The following is a 27,853-nucleotide window of genomic DNA, read 5'->3' on the forward strand; positions in this document are numbered from 1 at the left end:
GTGGGAGATGCCAGCTCACAGGGAGCTCACCTGGCCGTGGCAAAGAGTCCTTTGGGTCCTTCCCACCAAGGTCACAACATCCCTCTGCAAGGATCCTCTCCCCAGCCTTCCATCCAGGAGATTCCTGGGCAGGCTCCACTCTCCTGGCAGTTTTTGGGGCTGGGAATCTGCTGACACAGAGACTGAGGCTCTTCTGCAGGTGAAAAAAGCTGCCCCTCATGTTCCAGTAAATGCGGGGTGTCCCTCAACCAGGAGGCAACAGAGTGGACAAAAAAAATCATAATTGGAGCTTGCCTCCATAGGAGGGACTTTTCCCAGAGTGCCTGAGCTGGAAAGGTGTGAATTCATTATTTGTGAGTCTGTAATTCCTTACTCCTTGAAAAAAATGAGGACTGTGGGAAAGCTGTTGGGTTTTCCAGCTTATTTCACCATAGCACTTGATTTAGGCTTTCAATACACAGCTCAAATCCTCTCCTGCCATGGCTTTTCCCACATATTTGGCCAGAAAAAAAAACGCTGATTCCCACTTTTATGGCAGTCTGAAAACTTTTTGGTCTAACAAGTAAATATTGCCTGGTGCATCCAGCAAAATTATTGCATCTTTATGTTTATGTTGATGAAATTATGTCTGAAACAAGCCTTGAGTGAGGTGGTGTTGCAGTTAAAGATTAAATCTGATTGTGCTCTGCACTGCACTGCTGTAAAACTGCTATTTCTGTTTTAAAAATAGGTCCATTTTCCTCTAACAGATTACATTGTTTCTTTGAAGAGTGAGTTTAAGCAGCAAGTATTTATAAGAATATGTACATCATTAATCTCCAGCCTTTAATGTCTACAGTCCTACTTGACCCAGGGAAGCTTCAAAGGGTGTGGGTGCCTTATATTTTTTTATTGAGAGAGGAGGTAAAATATAAAGGAAAGATCTGAAATCAGAGTTGTATCTGTAGCATTTCCTTTTAATCTGCATAATATATTTAATGCTCGACAGGTTGGGAAGCTACCTGGATATTTGCCTGATGAACAGTTCTAGGGACAAACTGGAAAGAGTAAACATATTAATTAGAGACTGCACAGCTCCTTCTTGCTGGTGTAATCATTAAATTGATTTTTCCAGTCTGACATGTAATTGTTCCACCGATGGAATCCTGCTTTCCACTCTCGTTCTGCTTCATCAATATTTCCTGTAAAACATGAAATGGGTTACATTAATCTAAATTTGAATCTCTTTGTATGCTAATTGAAAAATAATTTTGATTATCAATGTCATCTGCTCCAAATACATTATGGGATGGTCTTTTGCTTCTTTTCTTAAACCTGGAATGACTGAAAATTCAGTGATTAGTATTTTGACTTTACATCAGAAAGGAAGTAGTGCAAAGATATCATTCTGGATGGGTAATAAATATACTTTGGATTTTTAAAATATATATATTTTTCAATATATATTTTGGAGAATTCTTCTGTCCATCAAAATCATCATTTTTAAGTCACTTTTTTTATCCTCAAAATATTCCTTTGGTTAAATATACCCTGCATTGAAACCCTGAAGACTAAATAATGCAAAATGAGAGAAATGCTTGTAAAGATAAGGTGAAATCACAGCTTTGTTTAAGGCAACAGCAGGATTTCCATTGTTTTAATGGATTTCAATGGGCGTCCAGGATCTCGACCTCCCATGGAACAAATCCCCAGGTTTGAAGCATAAAGGGCACAGGTTTGGAGTGGGACACTGTCAAATGTGCACTATGTCAATGTGAAACCATCTTCTCTTTTCTTTTTCATCCCCAGCTTTAAAGCATTCTCCAAGTAATCCTGAGTCCCAAGGAAATATTTATTGCCTAATTTGTTACAAGCATGGGAGCAGAGGGTGAGGATGAGAAGAGTCATAGAAATACAGCATTTCACAGGGTATTTATGGACAAGGATCCCTTCCTGCAGCCCCAAAAGGTGATTAACACCATGAGAAAGGCAGTGGCCTTGCAGGAACATCCCAGACACCACCAAAATGTGGATAAAACCTGCAGGCTGTATCAGCCACTGGTGCTCATCATTTTGTTTCAGCTGTAGAGTTCAGGATAAAGTTCAGAAACCATTGACGATCTGTGAATGCTTTGTTCATTCTGGACCCAAATCTGGTGGTGTCCCTCACTGGCAGGGCTCACTTCCAGAAAAACTTGGGGATGGTGTTCCTGAGGTAACAGCTCCGTGGGTTCTTTATGCTCCTTTGGCTTTTATGTTCTTCTGCTGTTCTTCTTCCCTCCATAAATACACCCCTTCCCCCTTTTTTACGACCTGCCAGCACTGCAAGTGTAACTGGTGATGTGAAAATGAAATACTTCTGTGTTTTACACATCACTAGAGAGAATATTTGAGGGAGAGAGTTCACTGATTCCGAGATTTAGCTTGGAGAAGCATCCAGTAATTTGGTCGCTTATCTGCAGTTTAGCTCAACGTTTCCAAACCTTTTTGGTCTGGAAATCCAGATGGCAATTTAATGAGACTTTGAAATGAGATTTACTTCTTGGTTCCAGTGAGACCAGAAATAAAACCAAGATTTTTTTTTTCTTCAGGAAGTCCTGTACTTTTAAATGCAGTCAAAAAGAAAAGCGTGAAGAACAAATATGGGAAAAAATGTCAATAAATTAACTACATCCTTCTCCCTCAACTCAAAGTTGTAAATAAGCTTGGTTATAACAGAGATCAAAGGAAAGTTCAGATACTTTAAAATTTCCTTTTTGCAGGCCACAATGCCATTAACTCAGAGATGATTTGGAAGTGCTGGTAACAATAAAATCTCATTTTCATTGCTAACTATTCAAATAGAACTCAGAAACATGGGGACAAAACATGCACAACATTCTGCTTTCCTGACTCTAAGACCTCTCCTTTACACATACTTAATTAAAGATGCAGTCGGGGTCTCAGGGAAAGCCAAATTTTTCACATTAAGTCAAATGGATTGGTAATTTTGTGTATGAAACAGTAGCACTATTACTTGGAGAAAACTGCCTGAACTGTGTTTCTCATTTTATTCTTGATTTTGGGTGTCCAGTTTTATTTATTCAGGCAAAACCTCCACTTATGAATTAAAAAGGAAACTCAAAAACCTCTCTTCTTTAATTATTCAGGTGTAGAGGTGTTTCCAATCTGCCCAAAGACACTGAAATATCTCTACCATAGGCACATCTTGAATTAAAAGTCACTGTTCTGGAGTATAAATTATGGGGTTTTTCAGTCCTTTTTAAAGATTATGGTGAACAAGTGAGCCAGCTAGAGAAAGAAGACATCAAAAAATTCAGAGGAGCCACCATTATGGATCTAAAAAAAAAAGGGGGATGGAAATCACTGAAATAACTCGGATTCCCATTTGTTTGATTTCCTTCCCCCCAGTGATAAGATCCAAATTGAAGTCACAAGTCAATGCATCCCATTATCACCAACACCATCAATCTCTGGAAGGCAACCACCCATGACTTAGATGAGCTGACAGCTGGGAGGCAAAAAAGAAAAAGATTAGAGAGTCCAAGCTGACCAATAATTACAGCTCAGAGCACTGCGTGCCTGCAGAGCCAGCTAAGAGCGAAAACAGGGAATTTTCTAGAAGCCACTGGGGCAATCCCAAACTTTACCTTAATTCCCATGCAAAGCCCAGTGAGGCTGGGCAGGAGAAAAGGGGAGATTCTGTAGGCAATGAATCAGTGCTCTGAAAGGTTCCAGTTTAACAGATCAAAACTTTAAAAAGGGTTTTTTTTTTGCTTCTTCAACAATACCGGCACAATCAGCTGGAATTTCCTCTCATTCCATCTCTCCCTTACTTTAATGTGTTACAGCAAATTTAAATTTATCACCATCCCATCCTTTGAACTGCTGGATGTGCCAATAAAGCGCTAATGTTAACATTAACACACACAAACACATTTAGGATTGGGATAAAGGCCAAATAGCTGTTAATTAATAAGGGATGGCAAGTTAGAATTAATTTTTCTGTCCTCAACACCATTGCAAGTTTCATGACTGCAGGTACTTATAAGTTTCTGGGTTCTATAATATGATAAATGCCACAGGTTTATGCTGCACATTCTCATGGTGAGAGTTTCTCCACAAATGTCACAAATAATATCTATAGTGAATATTCTTTAATCACACTCTCTGGGTATCAAAGCTTTGTTAGACACAGCAGTATATTCATTTTCACATGTGTTTTTAAGGACTACAAAAGCCTCTCTTTTATTGTTTTAGTTCTTCCAGAAGTCAGCAGAGCTCTCTGGGAGATGAATAATTCTAAGGGCTGTTATCTTTCCAATGACATGGAATGAAATGTTGGAAAGAAATCAGATGGTTTAAGTACAGAAACTTTTTGCTCACAGGTGCAATGAGTAAAGTCTTTGTTGGGAGGTGTGGTAGTATTGGTGAGGTTACCTGTGATTAATTCACATTTCTTCATGTACCCAACTCTGTGGAAATTTAATTTAATTCTGATGGTGAATTTTCTATTTAGTCAATTTTTTTAATATTCTTACCACCCTGAGTATTTATCTCTGGATAATTCAGATACTGGCTGGAGGATCACATCAAATACAATAATTTTTGTTGCTCATTGCTCAAGAGGTTGAACATTTCTCTGCCTCCACATAAAAAAAGATCTTTTTAGGGTGGTTTTAAAAAGTAATGTATTTATATGACCAAGCTTGATTTCTTCATAGATGAATAATATCAAATAAAATAGAAAAAATACGTATTAGGCACACTAAAATAGTAATGGAAAAGTAAATGGAAAGTTTGGCTGCCTGCAGTGTTCTACAATCAAGAGGAAACGGGCTCATATAAATAGGAAGGGCTTTAGATGCATTAAAGGTTGTGTTGAGGAGGTAAAGTCTGACACAGATCCTTTTATAATTAACATATGATTGCTCTAAAAGCCACTTAAAAGTCACTTACTGTTTACTGTCCCTCCAGTGTGGTACAGCAGCAGCTTCCAGCTGAAACCCTTCTGGTTTCAGGATGGAATGGGAAAGGCTGAGTGCTCCCAGCTTGTCCTGGGCTGGGCAGGGTGCAGGGTGTGAAATTGGGTTAAAATCCTGTACGAATTGTGTCTGCTTGGAACTCAGAGCCCAGGTCTACTTGTCCTGGAATAAAAACTCCAGGTTCTGACTTGTGTCTTTAGTGATGGATTTATTAATTGAAACCCGAGGAGAAGACCTTGAGAAATCTTCCACAATCACACAAATTTCTCTAGAGGTATCAAGGCCATATTTTAAATATGGCAGTTACTCTTGTGTTACTTCGAGAGCCTTATTTTTTCCTTATTATTTTCCTACCCCACAACCATAATAAGTTTTTTAAAAATATATGATATGATTGCTTGAAGAAAATGTGAATTTTCTAACAGTAAAGATATATATTTCTCATATATTTAACTGCCTCAGGGAACTTGTGTTACCCAGCCTGTGATGGGAACAGGCTGGTTCAGATCCAGGACGCGTTTGGAGCTGGCCTTTAAAGGCTTTAAAATCTCTCAGTGGGTGGCAAGGCTTGGGCTAGGAGTGGGTCAGGAATTAGGCAAGGGGTTACCAAGCAAATCCATGGCAAATCCTGATCACTTGATGCTGAAAAATTATGATTTCTGCAAAAAAAGTGGTTTTGATTATCCTCTTTGGGTTCTACCTGATAGAATTCTACTCTGCCTATCTGAACCCTACTTGAACTTGTAACAGTGAGAACATAAAAATTCCTTACTTGTTCCCTGTCATCTTATATCACCTCATGTTACAGCAACCTTCTTCTCCTAAGTATATTTCAATGAAAGGAGTAAGAGAAAGGACAGACCTTCAGAACAAGAGGAAATCTCTGCATTAATGCTGTGCACTGTCCTTTGGGCATAAAAGGAGAGAGCAAATGCAAAATAATATTTCAGTGAAGAGAATTATTGCAATATAAGCTATTATATCACATTTGTACGCAGGATTTCAAAGGGCTTTCTGTCAGAATTGGATAATATTGTACAGGGAACATAATGGAAATACTCTGTTTTTATTATTGCAATGCTTCAAGGACTGACAGATGATACAAGACAAGGCAGTGCCACTTGTTGACAACATTCTTGCCTCAGTTCTATATTTGGATCCAGACACGACGATTCTTCTCTTTTTGCTAAGAATACGCTGGTGAATTTCTTTTAATTAAATTATGTAAATTGATGTTGCGAATTACCGAATGTGGCACAGTGATGAATTTATGTCTGCTGGCAGGTCCTGAGTGTTGCTTCATCATCCCTCACCCCACAGGACCAGGCAGAGCAGCTCTTCTCTGCCCCAGGATGTGTTGAACTCCGGTGATCTGATCCCTCCTGCTCCACGCGGGCTTAGTTAAGCTCAGCCCATTTGTAGGATCCACATTTTTCCCTAGGCTTTCCCAGCCAGGTTAAAGGAATATATAAAAGAGCTCAGTTCTCCTGGCTCAGCACAAAGTTGTCAGAATCTTTGAAACCTCCCTGAAATACACCTGTAATTGGGAAAGCTGTGATTTTAAAATCACACAGTAGGCTTCATAAATTATTCATTTTACCTACTGATTTCGTGTCTCTTGATTTAATTGAAAAACATCTGTTGAATTGAGAGGGGATAAAAGTTGAGCCATAATACAGTCACAAACTCAAATGAGGAGGGAATAAATTATTTCAGAAGGAATCATCTGTGCACTGTGACGGTTTACATATTTTTAAGGCTTACGTGTTTTTTAAGACAAGCATTCAAATTGAGTCTTAGAGAAAGATTTTAAATTACTAATTAACATCTTAAAAGTGTATCTCATTTTTGAAATGAGACTTTCCCTCAGTCAAGCTGTAGAATGTGATTCCAGAGCTGCAAAATCACTTTATAAAATCAATTCCTTTTGAAATCCAGAGCACAGAGGCTTCATCTGTTGCTGGGCTTTGGTAAAACAGGGCCACCGGTGTTCGAAAAATTTGGGTCTTCTCTGTTCAACTGATCCTAAAGTTTCAAACAATTACATTTTTTCTTGGCAGTGAAATCTCATAAATCTGTTGCATACATGGCCAGGCACAACTCAGTTCTGTTTTCTATAGGCAAAACCTGCAGGCTCTGGGCTCTCAGCAATGACACTCCAGAAATAAAACACAGGGCTCTCACGTGAGCTGGAAACCAGAATCCCCTCTTGGCAGTGCACTTCATATCCTCAGGGGATCAGTTGCATAAAATAGAATCCCATAAATAATAGATAATATAATCCAAATATAACATCCTGTAATGTCCCACAGTTTATACAGAACATCTAAAGCCTCCAGAGCTCCCAGTGCAAACTCTCCTTTACCACTGATTTTCCTGCTCACTCCTGCACCAAAAACCCTGGTGGCACCAAAAATCTTTCAGGGGGTACCCAAGAACAGAGGTTTCAGCACTCAGTGTCTCACATTGTGGCTGCATCTGAATTTTGGGACAGAAAAACTCCGTATCACAAAGTCCTGGCCCTTGGTGTGTCCCCAGGTTTTGTTCCGGTACAAAATGGGGTGGTGACCCCAAAGCCAGAAGCACAGGGCATGTTCTGGGGTTCACCCTCAACACAGCATGGACAGTTCTATCCAACACTAATTCAGTTTTACCCAAATGAACATCTCAATTACAAACAGGAACAGAAAGATCTGAACTCAATTATCACGTTAACATCCAGCAAATGATCCTTGCATTAAAGTTTTATATAAAAGCATCTAGGAAAGAATTGTTACCTGTCATTTCCATGACTTTGGGGAAGAAGTGTTTCCAGAATCGACACTGCTGAGCTCGTAGTTTTGTCAGTACCTCAGAAGTGTTGGTGTTCAATGTCAAATATTTTTGGTCAGTACTAGTGAAGACTGGCCATTTTATTCCATTAGTCAGGGTCCCATTTGGAGCTCTAAACGAGAAAAGAAACACTTCATTTAGAATGAGAAACCACCTCAGCACACAACAAAGCAGAATTTGGGGTTATTTAATACTTGTTCCGTTTAAGTGTGTTAATTTGGAATGACTGATGTGTCCTTTTGGAAGTAACAGGGGAAAAAAGCCAGATAAATTTCATTTACCCTCATCTGAAGAAAAAAAAATCCCCCTTTTGAGGTGTTCTGGGTTCATCAAAGGGAAAAGCTTAATAAATGATCATATTAAAGCAACTTTTTGAACCTGGAGATTCTCACAGAAGCTATGAATTATTAGAGATGACTCTAACCAGCTTGCCAGTCTGAGAGGTTGAGTGGTTTGTGTTTTAGTTTGAATGCCTTTGATCCCTTTAGATGGACAAACAGATTGGAGTAAATGACTGGGATAAACATGCTAGTAAAAATAATGTCTAAACTGGGATAAGATCTCTACTGGGAGAGAAAACAACTGATCCTCATTAAGAAGGAACTGTCATCCTGGAGGAGTGTTGAGTCCTGTTTGTGGAGGGCCAAATGGGAACAATCTGAAATCTTGTGGTAACTGGGAAGAGGTACAGAGGGCTTGACCCTTTATAAAACCAGCTCTGCATGTGAAAGGAGCACAGCTGTTGGTATTAAAAGAGCTGTGATAAATATTTATAATACAACAGAATTCAAAAGGCTCCAAGGACAGGCATCCAGATTTCACCTCCAGAAATGACAGTATCTGTATGAGGGGGAAAAAGTGGTTTAAATGTGTAGGAGAACAACAAAATGGGCAGTGTTACATTAGGGAACAAACAAAACAGAACATGAATTTTAGAATAAATAGATTTGTATTTCAAACAGTCACAGGTCTCCATTAGCTCAGAAGAGGTTAAGGATAGAAGTTTTATTTCAGTGCAAGTACAAGGAGCCATTTTCTTTCCTAGAAGCTGACATCTGGGAGTCTGGGATTTATGGCAGAGCAACAGTAACTGGTGATTCTTGGTGGGATAAATTAACTCTGAGCTGAGTTCATTTGGTTCTCTCTGCTTTACTTTTCACCAGGACTCTTGCTGGAAGGCAGAAGGCAAAGAGGAGTCCAGGGAGTGTAGCCCATTTGGGTTCTGCTTCCCAAGAGAGGGAGCAAAGTAAGAGGTGTGGGTGGGAGCACTCAGAACACAAAACACTGAAGCAATATCGATATTTCTTGGTTAATTAGGAATTAATCAAGTTTTCAGTCCATGTTTTTGTGTTCTGGGGTCTTTGGCATTGGCTGCTTCAAGAATCAGTGTTGGAATAAGAGCTTCAGGCTGTCATTTCCTGACCTGCTCCCTTCTTCACTGATTTTTCCTGACTAATTCAGCTCTGATTAACCCATGTCACCTTTTTTAAGTGCACATTTATTTGTGGCTCCTGCGAATGATGACTTAAGCAGAGCTGACTTGCACTTCAGTTCAAGATCAGGATGCTAATGGTGCTGTCAGTATTCATTTAACAGCTTTTATGCTATGAAATAAATCATGACATCCCACATTACCATTTACAGGTGTGTGGGGGGATTACACAATGCCTCGATGGCTACAGATGTATTTTACTAAAAAATGATTGAAAGAACTATCAGGTGAACACAGCACTTTGAAGCCCGTGAATGTGCTGATTATGACAATCTCTGCATTTCTAGGAAGTTTACTGTTCAAAGAAATGCCCAGCAATTTCCTTCTTGGCTTTAATATTGAAAATTTCCCAAGTTAAAAAGCAGCTCCCAGTCGGAGCAAAAGGGAGATCACAGGAGTATAATTTGGAACAAGTTATGATTATAACCTTGTTGTTCCCTTACAATTACTGTTCATTCCTTCTTACTAATAACTTCATGATGAGAATTGCAGTGCCCAGAATAGGCTGTAAAATTCCCTGTTCTTTGCACCAAATTCAAGGTCTAATAATATTCATACAGAACAGTGGAAGTACGGTAGGAATATCTTCAGTGAGCAGACAGGAATCCAATACCCTGCACAAACCTGTCACTGCCCATTTAGGTTTGGTTGGACAATCTTTGGTGATCGATTACAGAAACTTGTTTGTACTGAAAAAAAAAAGTTCCATTTGCATGGAAACCTCCATTCTATCGTCTTTTATAAATTCCTTAATCCTCTGCTCTTTCATCTTCTGGTATTGCTTAATCACCTCTGCTTCAGTAATTCCAGTTTTGCCACTTCATTGCTGGCATTGGGGCCTGATGGTGTGTCCTGAAAAGGTTTTGGGCTGTGCATCTTCAGGCCAGGCCTCTATTTCATGGTTTTATCTTGTAAATCACCTTTCTTGGACAAGATTTATTCAGAGAAGGCCTTAATTTTGTTTGGAGGAAATTATCAAATAGTATGGCTTCAAAGGGAAGTTGGAAGATCCAACCTCCTGAAATGAGCAGGGACATCTTCAACTAGACCTTCACTGAAGATCTCAGAAAGAATCTTTTTCCTTTTCTACCCTTTTTACCATTTGCAGGAGCAAGTCCTAAGGCAATGAAGAAATACAATTCTTTGAATTGCTCCCAGAAAAGAAATGCGTGACAGAAAAACAAAACAAAACAAAACAAAACAAAACAAAACAAAAAAAAAAAAAAAAAACCAAACCAAACCAAACCAAACCAAAACACAAACTCAAACCACCTGTGTTTAAACTCTGGTGTAAACAGAATTTGTCTCATTCCTGCAGCTATGTTTTCTCCTTGCATATGCCCTGAAATTATAGGCTGGATTCTCTCTACTCTGGTAGTGGCACAGCAGTTAGTTTATAGTAAATTATTTTGTTAAGATATGTTTTTAAGTGGAAGTTTCTTGGTAGTACTTGTTACTTAGATCAGGTTCTTCCCTCTTTGGGTTTTTCCATCCACAATTGCCAATAATTTCTAGTTTTCAAGATTAATTTATAACAAGTGTACTAAATTTGATATAGGCGTGAAGAGGGTTTTGGAAGGGCTTATTCACCAATCATTTCTCAGTATTTAATATTCATCTTCAGCAACTTTAAAAAGAGAAAGTTAATTTCATTCCAATGGAAAATGCAACATGAACAGAGCTCTGTTAATCATAATAAACATACATGCATTACCATTCTCATTAATATGATCAATATAGCCTGAAAAACAATACCAGCTCACTGCATTTTTATTAATATTCACACAGCATTACCTTTACAAATGGTTTATCATACACACACACAAAAATATGTAATTCATCATCTGACTGCTTTTGGTAAACATTCAGGATATAAAATACCTGGAAAACATTCCCTTTATTTTTGGGAGCAAGTTCTGAATAGCAGAGTGAAAACTCATGGAGTGAATTCTGTAATTATCACAGAGGTTATTCTTTTGTAGTGTTAAGTTGCATTTTGAAGAAGTCCAGAATGAAAACTATTCCCTGCTAACCCTCCTGAAAACATGTTTAGGGTGCTTTAGGATTTACCTTTGTAAAACAAGTGTCCTACAGTGTAGCTTAGACTGCCCCAAGCTTTCACCACGTTCCTGTTTGTGACTTACCTTGTGGGTTTCTACAGAGGACAAAAAAAAAAAAAAAACAATCCCACATCTCAGTGCCCACTAAGATGAATGAACATTAATAATTCTGCTGCACCCTCTGATTCCCCTGTGCAGGAGGAATTGACATCCAAGGGAGACCTGCTCCTCCCACTGTGAGTGGATTGGCTTCACCCTGCCTGGAACTGCTGATGCTCCTTTCCAATTTGGCCCTTTTTCTTCTAAAAGCTGGTTTAAAGGCAGGAGAGAGGGAATGTGAATCCCTTTTATGATTTTTTTAATGCTTTTGTGATTCCTGTTGGCTGTTGGGTAGCACTGGCAATCAGCTGGTTTCCATGGGATGGAAACCATTTTATGAAGTGTTACCATGGGCATAAGAAAACCAGGAGGGGGAATGGCTTTGGAGGGATTGCAACAGCAAAAATAACCCCAACTCTTGCAGGTTTCCTGCAGCTGCAGTACAAAACCTCTGAGAATTATGGAAACAGTCAGTTCAGCATCAAATAAAAAGGACAACCTAAAGATTTCACCCCAAGGGTGGCTCTGGGAGTAAGGGCTGCTTCTGCACATCTAATGGTTGGATGATCTTCAAGGTCTAAACCAAACAGATGAACCTTTTTTAATTTTTTCCCCCCCTCACATTTTGGAAGGAAACATTTTATTGTTTTTCCTCTTTCCCACTTGGGCAGGAGGACACTCCTAATTAGCAGGAATGTTAGTGAGGAGCTCCAGGCCCTCCTGTGCTGCCCCAGTCCCACTCCAGAGGGGTGGGAAGTGTTTGTGGCATTAGCCAGGCCAGCACAGCCAGATGTCTCACATGATTCCTGAAGGCCAGGACGGGTGATATTTATACCTGTGCTCATTTTCCCATTGCAGCACACTGGCTGCCAGGTTATCTGAATTTGGGGTGCTGGTGTGGTCCCCGAGGGGATGATGGGGTAGTGACAGCAGGTTTTGAAAGGATTTGCTTGAACGACACCACGGATGTGAGAAAATAGTCACGGGTTTCTGAAAATATAAGTCATTAAACATTTCTCATATAATTGATCTAAATTATCCTATAATTGAAATTTAAAAAAAAAAAAGCCATAGAATTGTTCTTAATAAAGTGCAGAAATCCTGATTTTGTGGCATTTGAGCCTTACTGAGATTCCCAGAGTAGGAAAGAAAGGGCTTCTCTGATGAGCACTACGAGTCTGAGGGATGTGCAGACTCGAATCCTTCAAACTCCCTTTGTAATCAGCTGGTTCTGGGAAGTTCATTATACCCTGCTGTGCTCAGTTCTCACTCCCAGATCACACACACGAGTCCATAATCCAGTGACTGCAAAGTGTCCCTGAGCCAGAGGGAAACTGCTTTGCAAGTCCTAGCCTGGGTAAATATTATTCCTTCTGTTGATCCCTGAAGAAAGCAGCAGGATCCAGCTGGCAAAGTCCTTAACTGAGAGAAACTGGAGAAGAACCTTTGCAGCCAGGCTTTCTTACACCTTCACAGGCTAAATAAAGCTCAGGATATTCCTCCCAGATTCCAGCCTGGACACAGCAGCTGCCTGTTTAAATGCCTTTAACTATAAATTATAGTGGGATGTGCTACTATATATCAGTTTCAGGAAATGAAGCAACAAGCTGTTATTTTTTTTTTTTTTTCCTGGTGCTGTTTGCTATTATTGTTTTTGTCTTGTTTCTGCTCCAAAGAGCCTCGTGGAGCACCCATTGAGTTGAAACCATTCTTGCATGTCATAAATTCCTGCCGTACACAAGGCAGGCCTCAAGGTATTGGTTATAAATAATGGAGCATTTGAGACATTTAGATGCAGGATGCTCTGTCTCAGCTCTTTGCTGAGCATTCAGGAGCTGGGTGCTTTTCCAACCCCTTGCTCCTGGACAGGAACCTGCTCTGGTGGCAGGAGAAATAACGAGTTTGAGCCAGAGCTAATGAGCCCTTCAACCCCTGCCCGCACTTCTGACCCTCTGGGCTGTGCTGCACGTGGGTCTCTTTCCCTCTGAAATGTTCCAGCCAAGCCTGGGGCTGCTCCAGGAACCCCAAACTCCACACAGAGCATGGATGAGATGGGATTTTATCATATGAGGTCTGGAGCCGTCCCACTGTTCTGTGTAAGAGTCACAGTGGGGATTTCACACCTTTTCCAGGACTCAGGTTCTGGTGTGAATATTCACATTTCGTATTTACATGGCTTTTATATAGACATGAGAGAGGCAACACTGCAGCTTAGTCTTTCTTTCTGCTGAAAGAACAATTTTGCCTTTTTTTTTTCCCCCAATGTTCCTGTAAAATGTTTTGTAAGATCCTTCTGCCCTTTTGTGTGGTATCAATTTCAGCTTTCAAGGGCCACATTTCAAAGCTGTTATTTCTTAACAGTCGTGGCTGCAGGAAGACATCAAATGGAACTATAGCTTTTAGTCTTGTTGAAGAGGGATATTTGGAAGTGGAAGAAGGTCCTGAACCCCACTGAGACCTTGCAGGAGGAAGTACCTTCCCTAACAGGTAAGTAAAAGAAAGAGTAGTCAGGAAGGCACATGGCACTTGCCCTTTTAGTCACCCTCTGAGGCTGTTTTATCCCCTCTTCCTCCTCATGACCCAGAAAACACAAACTTACACAATATCTTAACCAGAATTACTCCCTGGAACAAACCAGGGCTTCGTCAGAAACAAAAAAAAGAGGGCGTGAAAGGAGAGAATAATGTTTTTATAGCCATAAAACTATTAATACTGTGCTTTAAATTCCCACTGTCTTTGGTAAAATTTGTCAGCCCAGCTGGTTCTGAGAAAGAGTAAATACTGTGCTCATGGATATTATTGCTGGTTCCATTCCTTCCCTTCTCTGCCATTAATAAAGTTCATCCCAGGCACTCAGAAATTGTTGGATAAATGTGTTCAATGCTTTTCTTATCTCTAGAGACTAAATTTGCAATTGAGACTGTGTACTTGATACTATGCCAGGATATGATATTTGAGATTTGTTTTCAATGGAAATTGCCCTAATCATGATTTATTTTCAGGATGGATGCTCCACAGAGCCCTGCACCAACCAAAACCCTCTGGATTTGTTGTGTCCTGATGGATTTCATCACAGTGGCATTTTTCTTTATATTTTCTACTACTGTTTTATTTCTGTGAGTGGGAGGAAGTGCATGAGTCACAAACTTTCACGACCATATAATATAGGCCAAATTGAGCAGTCCTAAAAATGAAACTATTGGGCAGCATTCAGGAGAGGGAATTTGTGTTACTGCTTCATCAGAAACTGAACCACTGCAGCTTCATGCTGGGAAATGCAAACAAGATAGAGTGCTCTCTATCTATAATAATAATAATAATAATAATAATAATAATAATAATAATTTCTCATAGTATAAATTAATTATAGGTTTGACATTTACAAGTGGAAGTTACATATGACTTCTTTTGATAAGGAAATTTGAATTATATCCCATTCTTGTAAATTCTTCTGAGTCTCTGTTTTGAACTGCAGCAAGAGGGAAATCTCCAAATGCCAACACATGGACTGGGAGCCATGGAAGGGTTGCTCTTAAGAAGAAACAATATGAAAAGGGAGGAGTAACCTGTTTAAAGTTCTTCTCTTTCAAAATTGAGAGGGTTTCATGGAAATTATTATATGCAGACTACTTTATTCCTAGGAAAAACAACTGTTAAACATCTGAGTATTTCCAGTTGTACAGAAAATCCACTTGGAGGTTGCACCATGAGTAAGATCCATGAGAGGCAGATATTTAAAAGCTCATTAAAATGAAAAACTTCGTTAGAATTTTAAAAAGATCACTGTTTTTAAACAGCTGTTCCTGTAGGAAGAGGTGCACATTTGAGGTAGTGCTCTTTAGGGTTTGCATTTTATGAAATTAAGAAATTCTCTTAAGTTCCTACAAGGAAAGGTAGAGGACATAGAAGTGTCTGGGGAAGCAGAGAATGTCAGCTTTCAATTTTATGTTCTTATAGAATTGTGTAACATCACCAACTGCAAGCACAAAATGCCCAATTTCTACCAACACGGCTTCAGATTCTTGGGGACAGAATCTCCCAAATCCCAACACTGAATTTCTAAGTACATTTCCCCACCACTGCCTTTCCCTGCAGCTGATTGAAAACAGAATTAAACACCACATTGAGCTCTCTTCAAAAATGTGGTGTTAGGTAACCTCTGCTGCTCCTCATTTCCTCTCCCCTCGCCTCTGCCACTTCCCTGGAACAGCCAATCTCTGGCGTTGGGGAGTAAATTAAAATGTGCACTGAAAGGTTTCCATTCCTCCCGTGGAACTTCTCAGCATCCCTTCAGATTAGTGTTCCAGAACCACCTGGAAAAATAGGGTTTGCAGACCTTTCAAACTTCCATTTCTGCCTCCTGGTGATGAAACAAGGACTAAGCTGCAGGAAAGCAGCACGGAAGAAGAGTGGCCCTTAAAAAGAGGATTGACTGTGGGTGAACATTAATTAGAATTTCTCAGTGCCTTTGGGGACTGTGTGTTTACATGCCTATAAAATCCATTCCCTCTGAAGTGCCTGGCTTTATTTGCGAACCTGCCTCAAATACAATTCATAATAAATCCATGTGTGCCCTTCCTTCATTTCTCTGTTCTTAGGTTTGTTCTCCCCCTGAAAGTCTTTCAGATATTTTCTGTTCTCATACTTCAATCTGTTTTTTATTCTTTCTCCTTTGTGCATTTCTTGGTCACCTGATGTCTTGCAGCAGTTACATTTCCCTCCCTTGCTTTTCCATTTTCCTTACTTCCCACCAGACACTAAATTATTTACATCCAGGTTTCTCACTCCCACTCCCAAATGTGAGGTGGCAATCACACCATGGTTTTATTTCACTCTTGAGGCATTTCTTTCTCTTCATGCCTCTCCTTCCCCCAGAATGTGTCTGTGTAGACTCTGCCAGGCCCTTGGGACAGCAGGGAACCCTGTCCAGTGCAGACTCTTCAACCTACCCCACTTATGAGGAAAGGCAGAGCCACATCCAAGATTTGGATCCATAGAATCACTGAATTAGGTTGGAAAAGACCTCCAGGATCTTTAAGTCCAACTGCTGACCCAGCACTGCCAAGGCCACCACTGTCCCATGTCCCCAGGTGTCACATCCACATGGATTTTGAATCCCTCAGGGGATGGGGACAGCACCAGAGCCCTGGGCAGATTTTACCAGGGCAGGACATACATTTCCATGAGAAATTCTTCCTAATATCCAACCTAAACCTCCCTCAGCACAGCTTGAGGCAGTTCCCTCTCCTCCTGTCCCTGTTCCCTGGGAGCAGATCCCGACCCCCGGGCTGTCCCCTCCTGCCAGGAGCTGTGCAGAGCCAGAAATTCCCCCTGAGCCTCCTTTTCTGTGCCCCTTCCCAGCTCCCTCAGCCCCTCCTGCTGTTCCAGCCCCTTCCCCAGCTCCATTTCTTCCTCCAGCCCCTCAGATGTCCCTCTCTTGCAGGGCTCAGGAGTTTTCCTTGCTCAGCCCCAAGCCACCACTGATGAGTTTGACCCCACAGCCTTTAACAACTGAATTCGACCTTCCCCTGCTCCACAAAGCACTGCCAGTGTTCTCTTCCAGGCAACCCTCTGCATTTCAGCTCTAGGTTTTAGTTTTGTTCTCACTCAAAGGCTCCTACAATATTTGGGCATTTCCTTAATAGATGTTCTCATCTCCTGTTTGAAAATAATGGTTTGACTCATCTGTCGGAGGCAGGAAAATGTGCGTGGACAGAATTGAGTTTGCTGCACATACGGAAAGGAACTTCTTGTAATTTGCAATGTTTGTAATAAAATTAAACCAATCTCAACAATTTGTATCCCAGACTAATTTTCAAAAGACATCTGAATCAAACACTCCTGTTTTCAGTTTTGAAATTCAATGACAGCTTGTCAGCTTGAAAGCCAGAGAGAGAGATGCCTGTCAAGGTGAGTCTCTGGTTACTGATATTTTCCATGATCCACTGTTTCCTATTAGTTTGCTAAAAAGGTATTTCCATTACTGTTCTGAATACAACAATGGATGTAAACTCTGGTAAAGATGATGAGTCACTTTTATGAACTCAAAACTGAAGGTGGAAAAATAGGAGCAAAATTTCTTCAAAATTAAACTTTTTTTTCCCCTTGTTTTTCAAGACTATAATTTCTGCAATTTCTTTGCATAGCTTAGAAATTTCTCACATGAAAGACAGTGAATGAGAGAGTAAATGTATCCTTTTGGCTCAAAAAAGAAAGCTTTAATTTTCCCTAACATGGGGAAGAAAGCCTTTCCACATACATTTTTTGTAGTTTTGGGAACCTCTCTCCTACTCTGTTCATACTACTTTTTTTTTTTTTTTTAATCCAGAAATTTATTTTTCTAGATTCTTGACCTGATCAGAAAAATCACTTGTTAAGATGAAATATTAATTTTTCTGGAAGGGTGTGAGATCTCAGGAACATCAGCCTCAGGGAAAGGCTCCTCTTGCTCCCCCTGAGCTCTGGCTCTGGAGTGTTTAAAGACCCTGTGAGGATCAAAGTAACTCCAACCCAAAAACTTTCCTCTATCCCTGTGAACACGAGTGAATCTCTGGCAGAAATACAGCCCACAGTAAATTTCTTCCCTTGAAATGGCTCAGAGGCACATAAAACTTCCAACTTCCTGAAGCATAAGGAAATTAAAAGTGGTTGGAGTTTTTTATTTTTATTTTTTCCCAGTATATTCAGTCCTTCCCATACTCAGAGTATATAGGTCCCCAGTTCAAGTGCTGCCTGGACTCTATATGAGGCTGTTGGTTTTGTTCTCACTGCTCTGAAACTACTCTCTATAAACAGGTTGTGATAAGTTGGTAACAAAAGCACTGAAATTTATTATGTGTCTACCAGAGGAACATCAGGGAAAGGCAATAATAACCAGACAAAATGCTTCACAGCTTTAGTGGGACAATCAAAGCCTCACAAATTCCCCTAAAACATAGGAGGAAATATTTCAAAGGCTTCACTTTATAGAAAAAGCTGCAAAGATTTGTTTCAGCAGTTGTAAAACTGGCAGGGAGACAAGTTTTGCCCGTTTCCTTTTATCAGAAACATTTTTCACAAAGCCTTAAAAAATATTATCTTTGTGTGCTCTCCTATATTCCTGCTTGAGTTTTCAGCCCATCTGATTTGTCTGGCTCTTGTCACTTTGCATCTCTCATCATTAAAAAACACAGTAACCAAATCGAATGGATAAAGGAATAGAAAAGGCTCCCAAAGATTTGGAATCCCATCTAGTTTTTCTAGGGATAAATAAAATTTCCCTTTCCCAGAGCTGGCAGAGCATCCTGGGGCTGGGGATTGGTAGGACCTGTTAGTGTCACCTGCCTGCTTTCAAAAGCTTTCTGAAGAATAACAAAATTGAGGCAGAAAAAGGAACTTAAAAAATGTTCAAAAAGAGAGATTTCTATTTTTTCATGAGTGTGGCTTAAAATCAAGTGTGCTGGGAAAAGTTCAGGAGAAGGCCACTGAAAATGAACAATATTGTTAAAATAAATGTTATTTCCACACAAACACAGTCATCCCAGAGCTGATCCAGCACTTTTCCTGACACCACACTATGCTTTCCTGCTGAATCCAATCTGCCCATCTCTCTTTGTCTAACTGTGGTGATATCTGGTGTTTCATCAAATGATTTTTTGGCTATGAATTGATATTCAACTGCCAATACTCTTAAATGCAAGAATAAGCTGAAAAGGCCCCAGGTCAAGGTGGAGGAAGGAATTCAACCTCAAAGTGTAAATCAAGAGTGTTGATTTTGGAATCTGTTCTTTCTTATAACCCAAATATTTTATTCAGCTTGATTTATTCAGACAGCAGGAGTAGTAAGTCTCCTTCTTCCCTTGCTGGTAGTACAAGGATTTTTCAGAGTATGATTAAAATGTTGCTCTTTCAAGGCTCAAATGTATGAAAAAGAAAAGTATTGTATGGAATATCTTAATGGCTTAAAAAGGAATGGCTGGGATATTTGATCAAACTTACTTGATACCCAAATTCAGCCATGAAAAAGACTTTGTGAGCAGGATCTTCACAGACTGTGTCAATATATGGCAGATTCCTAAAAATGACCCTATTCCCTGGGATCCAGAAGAGAAATTGGAGTCTAACAGCAGCACCAGCTCCAAGGCTCGCAGGAGAAATGTGTGTTCCTGTCTCCTGCTGAATCCTCTACATCTCCATTCCCTGTTTATATTCAAAAATAGAAATGCCTGTAATTTTCCAGGGAAAATGGTCACTAATCACTGATGTTTATTTTTAGCCAGGATGTGAAATAGGAAGTGTCCAGAGATCTGGAAAATTGCATCCACTCCTGCTGTGGATGGTGGTGGGCTGGGAAACCCCTGGGCTGACTGACAGTGTCCTTTGGTTACTGAGAAATGCAGAAATCAAGAATTTCACACTCTTGGGATGTTTTGAAAGAGTCACTTTCTGTCTCTAACATCTTTTCTTTTGTCCTTACATGACATTAAGGATTTTTCTTTGCTATCATCCCTCCAGTTCTCCCTCCCATCCCTCTGTGGGGGAAAAGGGCAGCATTTCTGTGGGGTTTAGCTGCTGGCTGGGGTTAAAACATGACAGAAACAGAAGATGCTCCTAAGTGCATATTTTTAATTTTCCTATCAGTACTTTTATTCCTCACACAATAATAAAACCCAGATCACTCAGGTCAAAGTTTGGGCTAGAAGGGCCCTCATGAGAAGCAGCTCTGGCATTTCTCAGTCCCTCCCAGGCAGAAAAACACCAGGAAAAACAAGATTTCTTCCAGTTTTGTTGACTCTACTTCATCTCCTTTCCTCTGCAGGCTGCCCTCCTCTCCCTTGTGCTTTTGTACTTCAGCACATTAGAATATTAGGTCAAACACCCTCACTAAAAAATATGCTGTACAATATTTCTCATTTTTGCTTGATTTTTCTCTTCATCTTCTGGAGACATCAATGGTAATTTTCCCCACAGAGATTTGCCCTTTGATCATGCCAGAGTTTCCTACAAACATTTTGTCAAAACGGGGCTTCCCCAGCTCCTTTTAAATGTTTGCTGTGCTGGGAGAAAATAAAGGATCATTTATTACTTTTGGAAATATTAAGAATTTTTATTACTTCCCCACTGCTTGCACACTCTGAATAATGGGATACAGAGCCTTAGGTGTGTCTGCTCTGCATAATGAGCAAAGGGTCACACAGAGGGTTAATCCTGATCTGATCTTTTACTAACACAGAAATTGCTGGGTTGTATTGTTTTTCCCAATATGGTGGTTTGGATCCTCGTGGTGGGAGCAGAGGGAGGGATTATTTGCTGTTTGCTGTGGAAACCACTTGAAATTCAATCTGTGGGGTAATCTAATTATAGTGTGAATGATGATCAGAGTAGGTGACAGGACTGTCTTCCACAAACTTAAACCTGAATGTACCTTATGCTGTCTAATTTTAGGAGCTGCAGTGACAGGAACAGTGTTTTGCAGAGCAGGTTATTAAGATTTATATATAAATATATATACATAAAAGTTATATACATGAAAATTAAATATATACCTGAAAATGCAATATATACATAATCCATTGGAAACCAATAGTTCAAAGAAATGTAAATATCGCTCTGCAAAATCAAATATAGACCTGAATTTCTCTTTTCCCACTAAGAAATAGTTGTGTTCAGTGGCAGGGTGTGCTGTCTCTGGTGGAAGACCCTGCTGCAGGCTCCTTTAGGGCAGGATGGGGAGCTGCAGGGTGCAACAAGGAACTTTCACTCAGTTTGCTCTCCACCAACACCAGCCCCAAAGGAACGGTGTCACAGCACATCTTCATGGTGCAGGAAGTGTTCCCAGGCCTGTCCCAATATCAGAATTCATCTTGAGAATCTATCAGATGCATTTTTGGCATTGATAAGTCAACCTCCCAGCTCAATTCCAGACTGAACCCCACTGAAGGTTTTGCTCTGCATCACAGCCCTCCCTACCAAACTCACACAGAGGGGTGTGCTCAGGCTCTCAGCAGAGAGGGAGGCAGGAAGAGCTCGTGGATTAAATTTTAGATTGAATTGTACAATAATTAAAGCTGTATGAAAGCATTATGCAGTGATGAGTGCAGCTATTGGTACAACTATTTTCTGAGTTTTAATATGCTCATCTCTTCTGGTAAGACAAATATTACAAGCTCCAGCATAGAAGGGGGATGGGAGTTGTTAAGGTAATTCATCCTCCTAAAAATCAAGGCAATCAATCAATCAATCAGTCAATCAATCACACTCATTGATAAGTAAATCTGTTAAAAAAGGGATACACATAAAAATAAGCAGTGAGTTCACCATGGAGGATGAGGGGAAGAGACAACACAGGGCTGGGGATTGGCAGCCTCCAATTTTGGGGTGTCCTGGAGCTGGAGAGAGCCCAGGCAGGGGGGAACGTGGATCTGGGATGGATGGTGGAGCCTTTTGACAAACAGCAGCCCAAGATAACACCACGAAGCACAAACAGCTCTTGCCTTGGATGGAGAAACAGGGAATGTCAGGTTGAACTGGGAGGGAGAGGTGATGCCTGGAATTACAGCTCTGTGGGGATGACAGAGTTTAATTCTGGCAGGGAAATTTCCAACAAGGTGTGGATGAATCACAGGTTTAAAGGCGGAGAGTTATAATTTGAGAAAAAGAACATTAGTGCAAGTCTCAAGGGTATGACCCTGCTTGTTTAACAAACAATTTACAGAAACAGGAATAAGGATTATTTTAATAGATCCTTAATAATCAACCTCCATATGGAACAAAAATAATGACATGAATCTTACAAATTGTCAAACAAAATGTAAAACCTGGAAAATGCAGAGTTAGAATAGGCAAAATCAGTCTGGAAACACTTACTTTTATAATGTAACATTTTAAGTGGAATTAAGGTTTAAAACAACCTAACAATGTTTGTTCTGGATTTTTAATCAGTGGAAACATTTTTAATCAGCGGGAACATTTCAGTCCTACCTGTGTTTTGTGTTATGTACAAGGTTGGGTGGACTAAATGAGCACAGTGGTCCCCTCTGGTTTCTAATCTATTTAAAAAATTAATTAGATCCTGTTCCAATGTTGATTTCAGCCTTTACAAATCTATATATCCTTGACAAATCAAACAAAGGGTCCACCTTAGAAACAGAATTAATTCAGGATTTTAACACTGAAGTTAAAGAAATGTTTATAGAGTGTGAATTGACTGCTTGGTTGTGAGTTCTCCAAGGAACAGATTTTCGTATGTATAATTTTCTCAGGAGAGAGCACAGGCCAAACTTCTGTAAAAAGATACCTCCCCTTCGCACCAGGCTTGGGACTAATCCTACATGATTGTTGTGGTGGGGGCTGTTTTTGTTACTGCTCTGAAACATTTTCATTTCAAATTGAGCATCTCATCGAGAGTCCCCAGCCCTGCCGAGAGGAGCAAGGGCTGCCTCACTCCTCCTGACTCCAGCTGGAGAGAGGGGTTGGATTTAATCCATTCCAACACCCAAATGAAATATTCTTATTTGCTCCTTGTGCAGGCTGGGCCATATTTCACTTCAAAATGAGTGGACTGGAACTGGAGAGTGATTTGTTGTGGGCCAGCACACAGGAGGAGAGGTTTTCTGAAATCCCAATCTCTTCATCGTGTGAACACAGCACACACCTCCCTGTTATACACCTGAATGTTCTCAGCAAATTACATCCTCAAGGAAATTGGGCTTTTTTCCTCCTACTTCTACTGCTGCAAGTCTTTTCTAGTGTTTGAAATATTTTGTTTCTAACCCTTGAAACCATTACCTGCCTTTGGAACAACTGCTGCCCTGGCACAGAAATGTTTTGTATTTGCTTTTATGGGTGGATAAATATTGATCCCTTAAGCTTGTCCAATACAGGGATCAACACATCAACAGTTTGTTATATTGAAACAGTGTTTTTGTCAGAACTAAAATAAGAATTCTGGATAACTGAACAATTAATCTGTTTCCATCATTCCAGCCAGGCTCCAAAGCAGCACTGGAACAGCCAAGCTTCTCCCCCTGCTGAAACAACATCCAACCAACCAACCAACCAAACTTCCAGAGTAAACTTACCCAGTTTTGGCAAAAGTTGCCCAGTGTCTCATCATAGAGCGGCTCAGGAGCTCCTCAGCCTTGGTGTAATTCACTCTCCTCTCCAGGGGCAGCCCGAACACAAACTCGATCTCGTAGCCATGCATGACCCCCATCCACTCTGGCCAGGGAAGCTTGGAGGAGCGATGCTCAAAGAAATAAAAGAAGACATGGTGGCCCAGCTGGGCGAAGCTGGTGCTGAACTCCACCGCAGGACAGATGATCTGGTAGTCCCCGATAACGTCATCGATGGCATCCCGGTAATGCTCCGGCTTTCCCAGGTTTTCCCAGTCCGTGTAATGGAAGATGATTGACTCTATGGCAAGCTTGCTCGCTCTTGGGAAGGCCAGAGTTAAAGCTGCCTCAAACTGGGTTTTATTGATCAAGCCATCGCTATCCTTGTCGAGGCCAGGGGCTCCGTATGTCAGAAATGATAACCCTTCATCCTTATTAACACCCACCAAGATCTGGGTCTCTTTGAAAAGACCATTCTCCATCAATACTTCTGGCATGTCCGTCAGAAAATCGCCGTCCACGCTCGGACAGAAATATATTTGTAACAGAGAACCATAAGGAACAGCAAAAATTTCATTTTCCACTATTTCCTTTGGGTCCTTTTCTTGGAGGCAGAAAATAAGCTCTGACTCGTTGCTGGTGGGACACTGGAGCTGTTTGGCCAATGCCACTGCTCTGTTCCTGGCCTCAGAAGAGGTAATTGCAGCCCAGGGGGCATTGGCAGACCCACTCTCCAGGATGGCCCTGGTGAATAAAGGGTGGCTTTCAGGAGAAAGGAGGTGATAGGTGACAGAGGCCGAGCCAGCGCTCTCTCCAAACAGAGTCACGCTTTTGGGATTGCCTCCAAAGGCTGCTATGTTCTCCTGGACCCACTGAAGTGCCAACCTCTGATCAAATAAACCTGCATTTCCAGGAGCTTTCTGGTTTCCTGGCAAGGACAGAAATCCCAATGCACCAGTCCTGTAGTTCATGGAAACTACGACCACTCTTTCCACCCTGGCCAGAAACTTCCCATCGTAGACAGGCAGGGAAGTGGACCCGGACTCAAAGCCACCACCATAAATCCACACCATGACAGTGGCATTCTTGGGCTTGGGAGAAGGAATCCACACATTCAGGTACAAACAGTCCTCACTTAGGTTGGTTTTTGGGTTCCACATCTCTGAGCCAGCAAAGCCTGGGTAAGTTGTATCTATGGGCTGGTAACAGGAGTTTGCATGTTTGGTGGCGTCCCAAACATCTGCCCATTTCTCCCGAGGTTCTGGTTTTTGGAATCTCAGCTTCCCGATGGGAGGCTGCCCATAAGGGATTCCCAGGAAGGCTGTGACTGTCCCCCCCAGCACCTGCAGGCTGGTCCCTCTGACTTTGCCCTTCTTGGTTGCAATGATATTCTCTTCAGGCACCACCTTCCTGGTGAACACAGACAGGAGAAGAAACCCCATGAGAAACCCGGTGAAGAGACTCAAACCATTTGTCCAAATCATGATGCCTGGAACACAGGATGAAAAATAACTTCAGAATAAGTGTTGCAATATATTAGTACCAAAATGATCTGTTAAATAATGGTGCAGGACATCCCAGGGGCACTGAAAATGAGAAGGTGTTGCTACGTAAAGCACAGAAGTTTTTAACTGTAAGTTCTTGTTGGTTTTTTGGGTTGCAAAAATTGTGTTCAGTATTTAGTATTTGGTCAGTACTTCAGAAAAATTATCTTCCTAAAAACTGCAGAACTGAGGAAGACAAACCAGGAGAGATGAAATCATACAAGCAGGCTCTGACTACTGCAGATGATTTACCCACCAACCAAAACCTAATTGAATAATTTCTTCTAAGAACTTGTTTTTCTAGAGCATCTTAACCAAGTTTACAACTAGCAGAGTCATATGAAGCAGTCATACTTCTGCTATTTAGAATTAATATTAAAATGAAGTACCTAATAATTTGGGTAAGGTCTGCTCTTTCCTTCCTGAGAACTTTTCCAAGTGATAATCAGTATCACCTTAAAGCTAAGTATATAAATTTTGATTATGTATCACATTTAAGCACCCAGCCTTTTCAAATAAAACCTCAGCATCATCCTTAAAACTGAAAATTCACAAAAAGCACATTTACATAAATCCATTTCTATGATTTACATATCTGAAAATGCTCAACAAAGCTCCCTTCTATTTTTTTTTTTTTTTGCCTGTTTCACTGTCACACATCGCATGCTTTGTCCTGTCCCTTTAAACAGGCCATTCTTTGTTAATGAGGAGCACTCATGTCCTTAAAAGGAATGAGGGTAATTTTTCTGGAATATACAGCTGTGGCCTAATTTGAGCTTCTCCTGCTTGTTTGCCTGTTCTTAGAAGGAAAATGCAGCAGAGGGGTGGAAGAGAAGATTTTGTGCAAAGGGGCTCCTGATTTTGAAACAGCATCAAAGGAGCAGGGAGGAATCTTCAGGGACAGTATTTTTAGCATTCATCTAAACAGACAGAAAATAGATAATTTTTAGAAAAGATAAACATTTATGGTTGTTCTGTTAAAATAGATGAGGTGGCGAATGGGGGCGATAGACTTCAGAGTTGGTCTTGCACTTCACCAAGAATTCAGCTTGACTGAGAGAAACCTGCAATTGTCCCATTTTTGGTTAAATATTCGAGATGTGATTTGTCAGTTCACGGGGTCCAGCAGCTCCCAAGGAGCTTGGGCCAGCACAACTCGCCCGGGCACAGGCAGGAGGCTCAGTCACACATTCACTGGCTTTTGGCTCCCCTGTCTCCGTGCCAGGCATGGAATCAGGGAATATCCTGAGTTTGAAAGGCCCCACAGGGATCATCCAGTGCAGCCCCTGTCCCTGCACAGGCACCCCAACAATCCCACCCTGTGCATCCGTGGGAATGTTGTCCAAAAACTCCTGGAGCTCTGGCAGCCTCAGGGCTGAGACCATTCCCTGGGGAGCGTGGGCAGTGCCCAGCACCCTCTGGGGGTAGAACCTTGTCTGATATCCACCCCAAACGTGCACAGAGACCAAAACAAGAGCTTGTATTTACCCCAGTATGCTAAAACATTCAAGCCTAAATCCTACTGTCTTTGGGCATAACTTATTGGAGAATTGGGCATAATTTACCCAGTTTGCTGAATATTTCCAGCCTGCTAAACCAACACAGACTTGGGGTTATTTTTTTAATAGAATTATTTGGTTTGCTCTGTAAATCTGTGCTTAAAAAATTTAGTGTTGAGCATCCCAGGGCTCCTCTCAGCCCCTCTGCAAAATCAAACCCAAAATCCTGAAAAGCCACAAGAGCTGGGAGGAGGATAATGATGGAGGAGGGATCCATTGGGTTTTGGAGCACCCAGTAACACTATGAGATGGGAGAAGCTATTTCTCTAAGTCTGTTGTTGTGACACTGTTACTTCACTGAATTTGATCATGACACAACCACAACAAGGTGGAAATAATAAGGTACTTACAATATTATCATTATGAAGAAAAAATGATGCTAAGAAAAGCAAAAGACTTTAAAGTTCCTCAAGATTAATCCACCTAAATAGTAATTAAAATTAATTCTCCTCCTGCACTTTCCTGTTAATTAAAAAGAGATGGCATAAACAATGTAGCATTGCAAAATATGGAGGCAATAGTTTTAGATCATAATAGTAGTGAAAAAAAAAAACCCAAAAAATCAGTTCTGTTCTTTTTAAATTAGCTCTGGAATTTCAAAGAACAAGTTGGATCAAGCTTCAAAAACACAGAACTTTTGTGCTACTCAGTGAGAGGACTCATCTACTCCCAGGTCACTCTGCCAATATTAACAAAAGTAGCAAGTGACAGAGGATTATTATTACACCTTGAATGCCTGGCAAATATTACATTTAATAAGGATTTTAATGCTGCTTTAAACCAAACACAGCAATGTAAAGCAAACCGAGCAAAACAAACATTACTTGATTATCACAATGAGAGTAAAAGGGTCAGAAGATTGCTTTAGCTCACCAACACCAACCCAGCAGAGTTATATCATGCAGTGTATTTGCACATTGTAAAAACCTGCTGCTGTAGTAGTTTCCCCCAGCAAAAGTTAAACAGACTCTACTTTTGCATTCTTATTCAGCGAGAGAACACTATTTATTTCAAAGCCTCTTTCCTCCCCCTTGCAAATCTTTACCCAGCCAAAAAATCTATACACCGGACTACATAATCGCTATTTAAATAGGAAAGATGGTTGAATTAATAAGTGATTTCTAGCTCAGCTTAATTTACTTAGCCCAGGATCCCTTGAATAATGCCAAGGTCTGCTACACACGCTGTTCCATTTGCAGAGCAGAGGCAGC

General features: G+C 40.7%; 1 protein-coding gene across 1 annotated transcript; it reads right to left on the reverse strand.

The window, feature by feature from the left end:
- Nucleotides 1–929: 929 nt before the first annotated feature.
- On the reverse strand, nucleotides 930–27,853 carry BCHE (butyrylcholinesterase). The gene is made up of 4 exons (XM_041406049.1): nucleotides 27,783–27,853; nucleotides 23,507–25,028; nucleotides 7,742–7,908; nucleotides 930–1,181 (listed from the first exon to the last, which is right to left on the reverse strand). The coding sequence occupies exons 2-4, from the start codon at nucleotides 25,021–25,023 to the stop codon at nucleotides 1,060–1,062; spliced, it is 1,806 nt and encodes a 601-aa protein (XP_041261983.1). The 5' UTR covers nucleotides 25,024–25,028; nucleotides 27,783–27,853; the 3' UTR covers nucleotides 930–1,059.

This window comes from Onychostruthus taczanowskii, unplaced genomic scaffold, assembly GCF_017590055.1.
Source record: "Onychostruthus taczanowskii isolate IOZ18803 unplaced genomic scaffold, ASM1759005v1 scaffold24, whole genome shotgun sequence".
Classification (NCBI taxonomy): Eukaryota; Metazoa; Chordata; class Aves; order Passeriformes; family Passeridae; genus Onychostruthus; species Onychostruthus taczanowskii.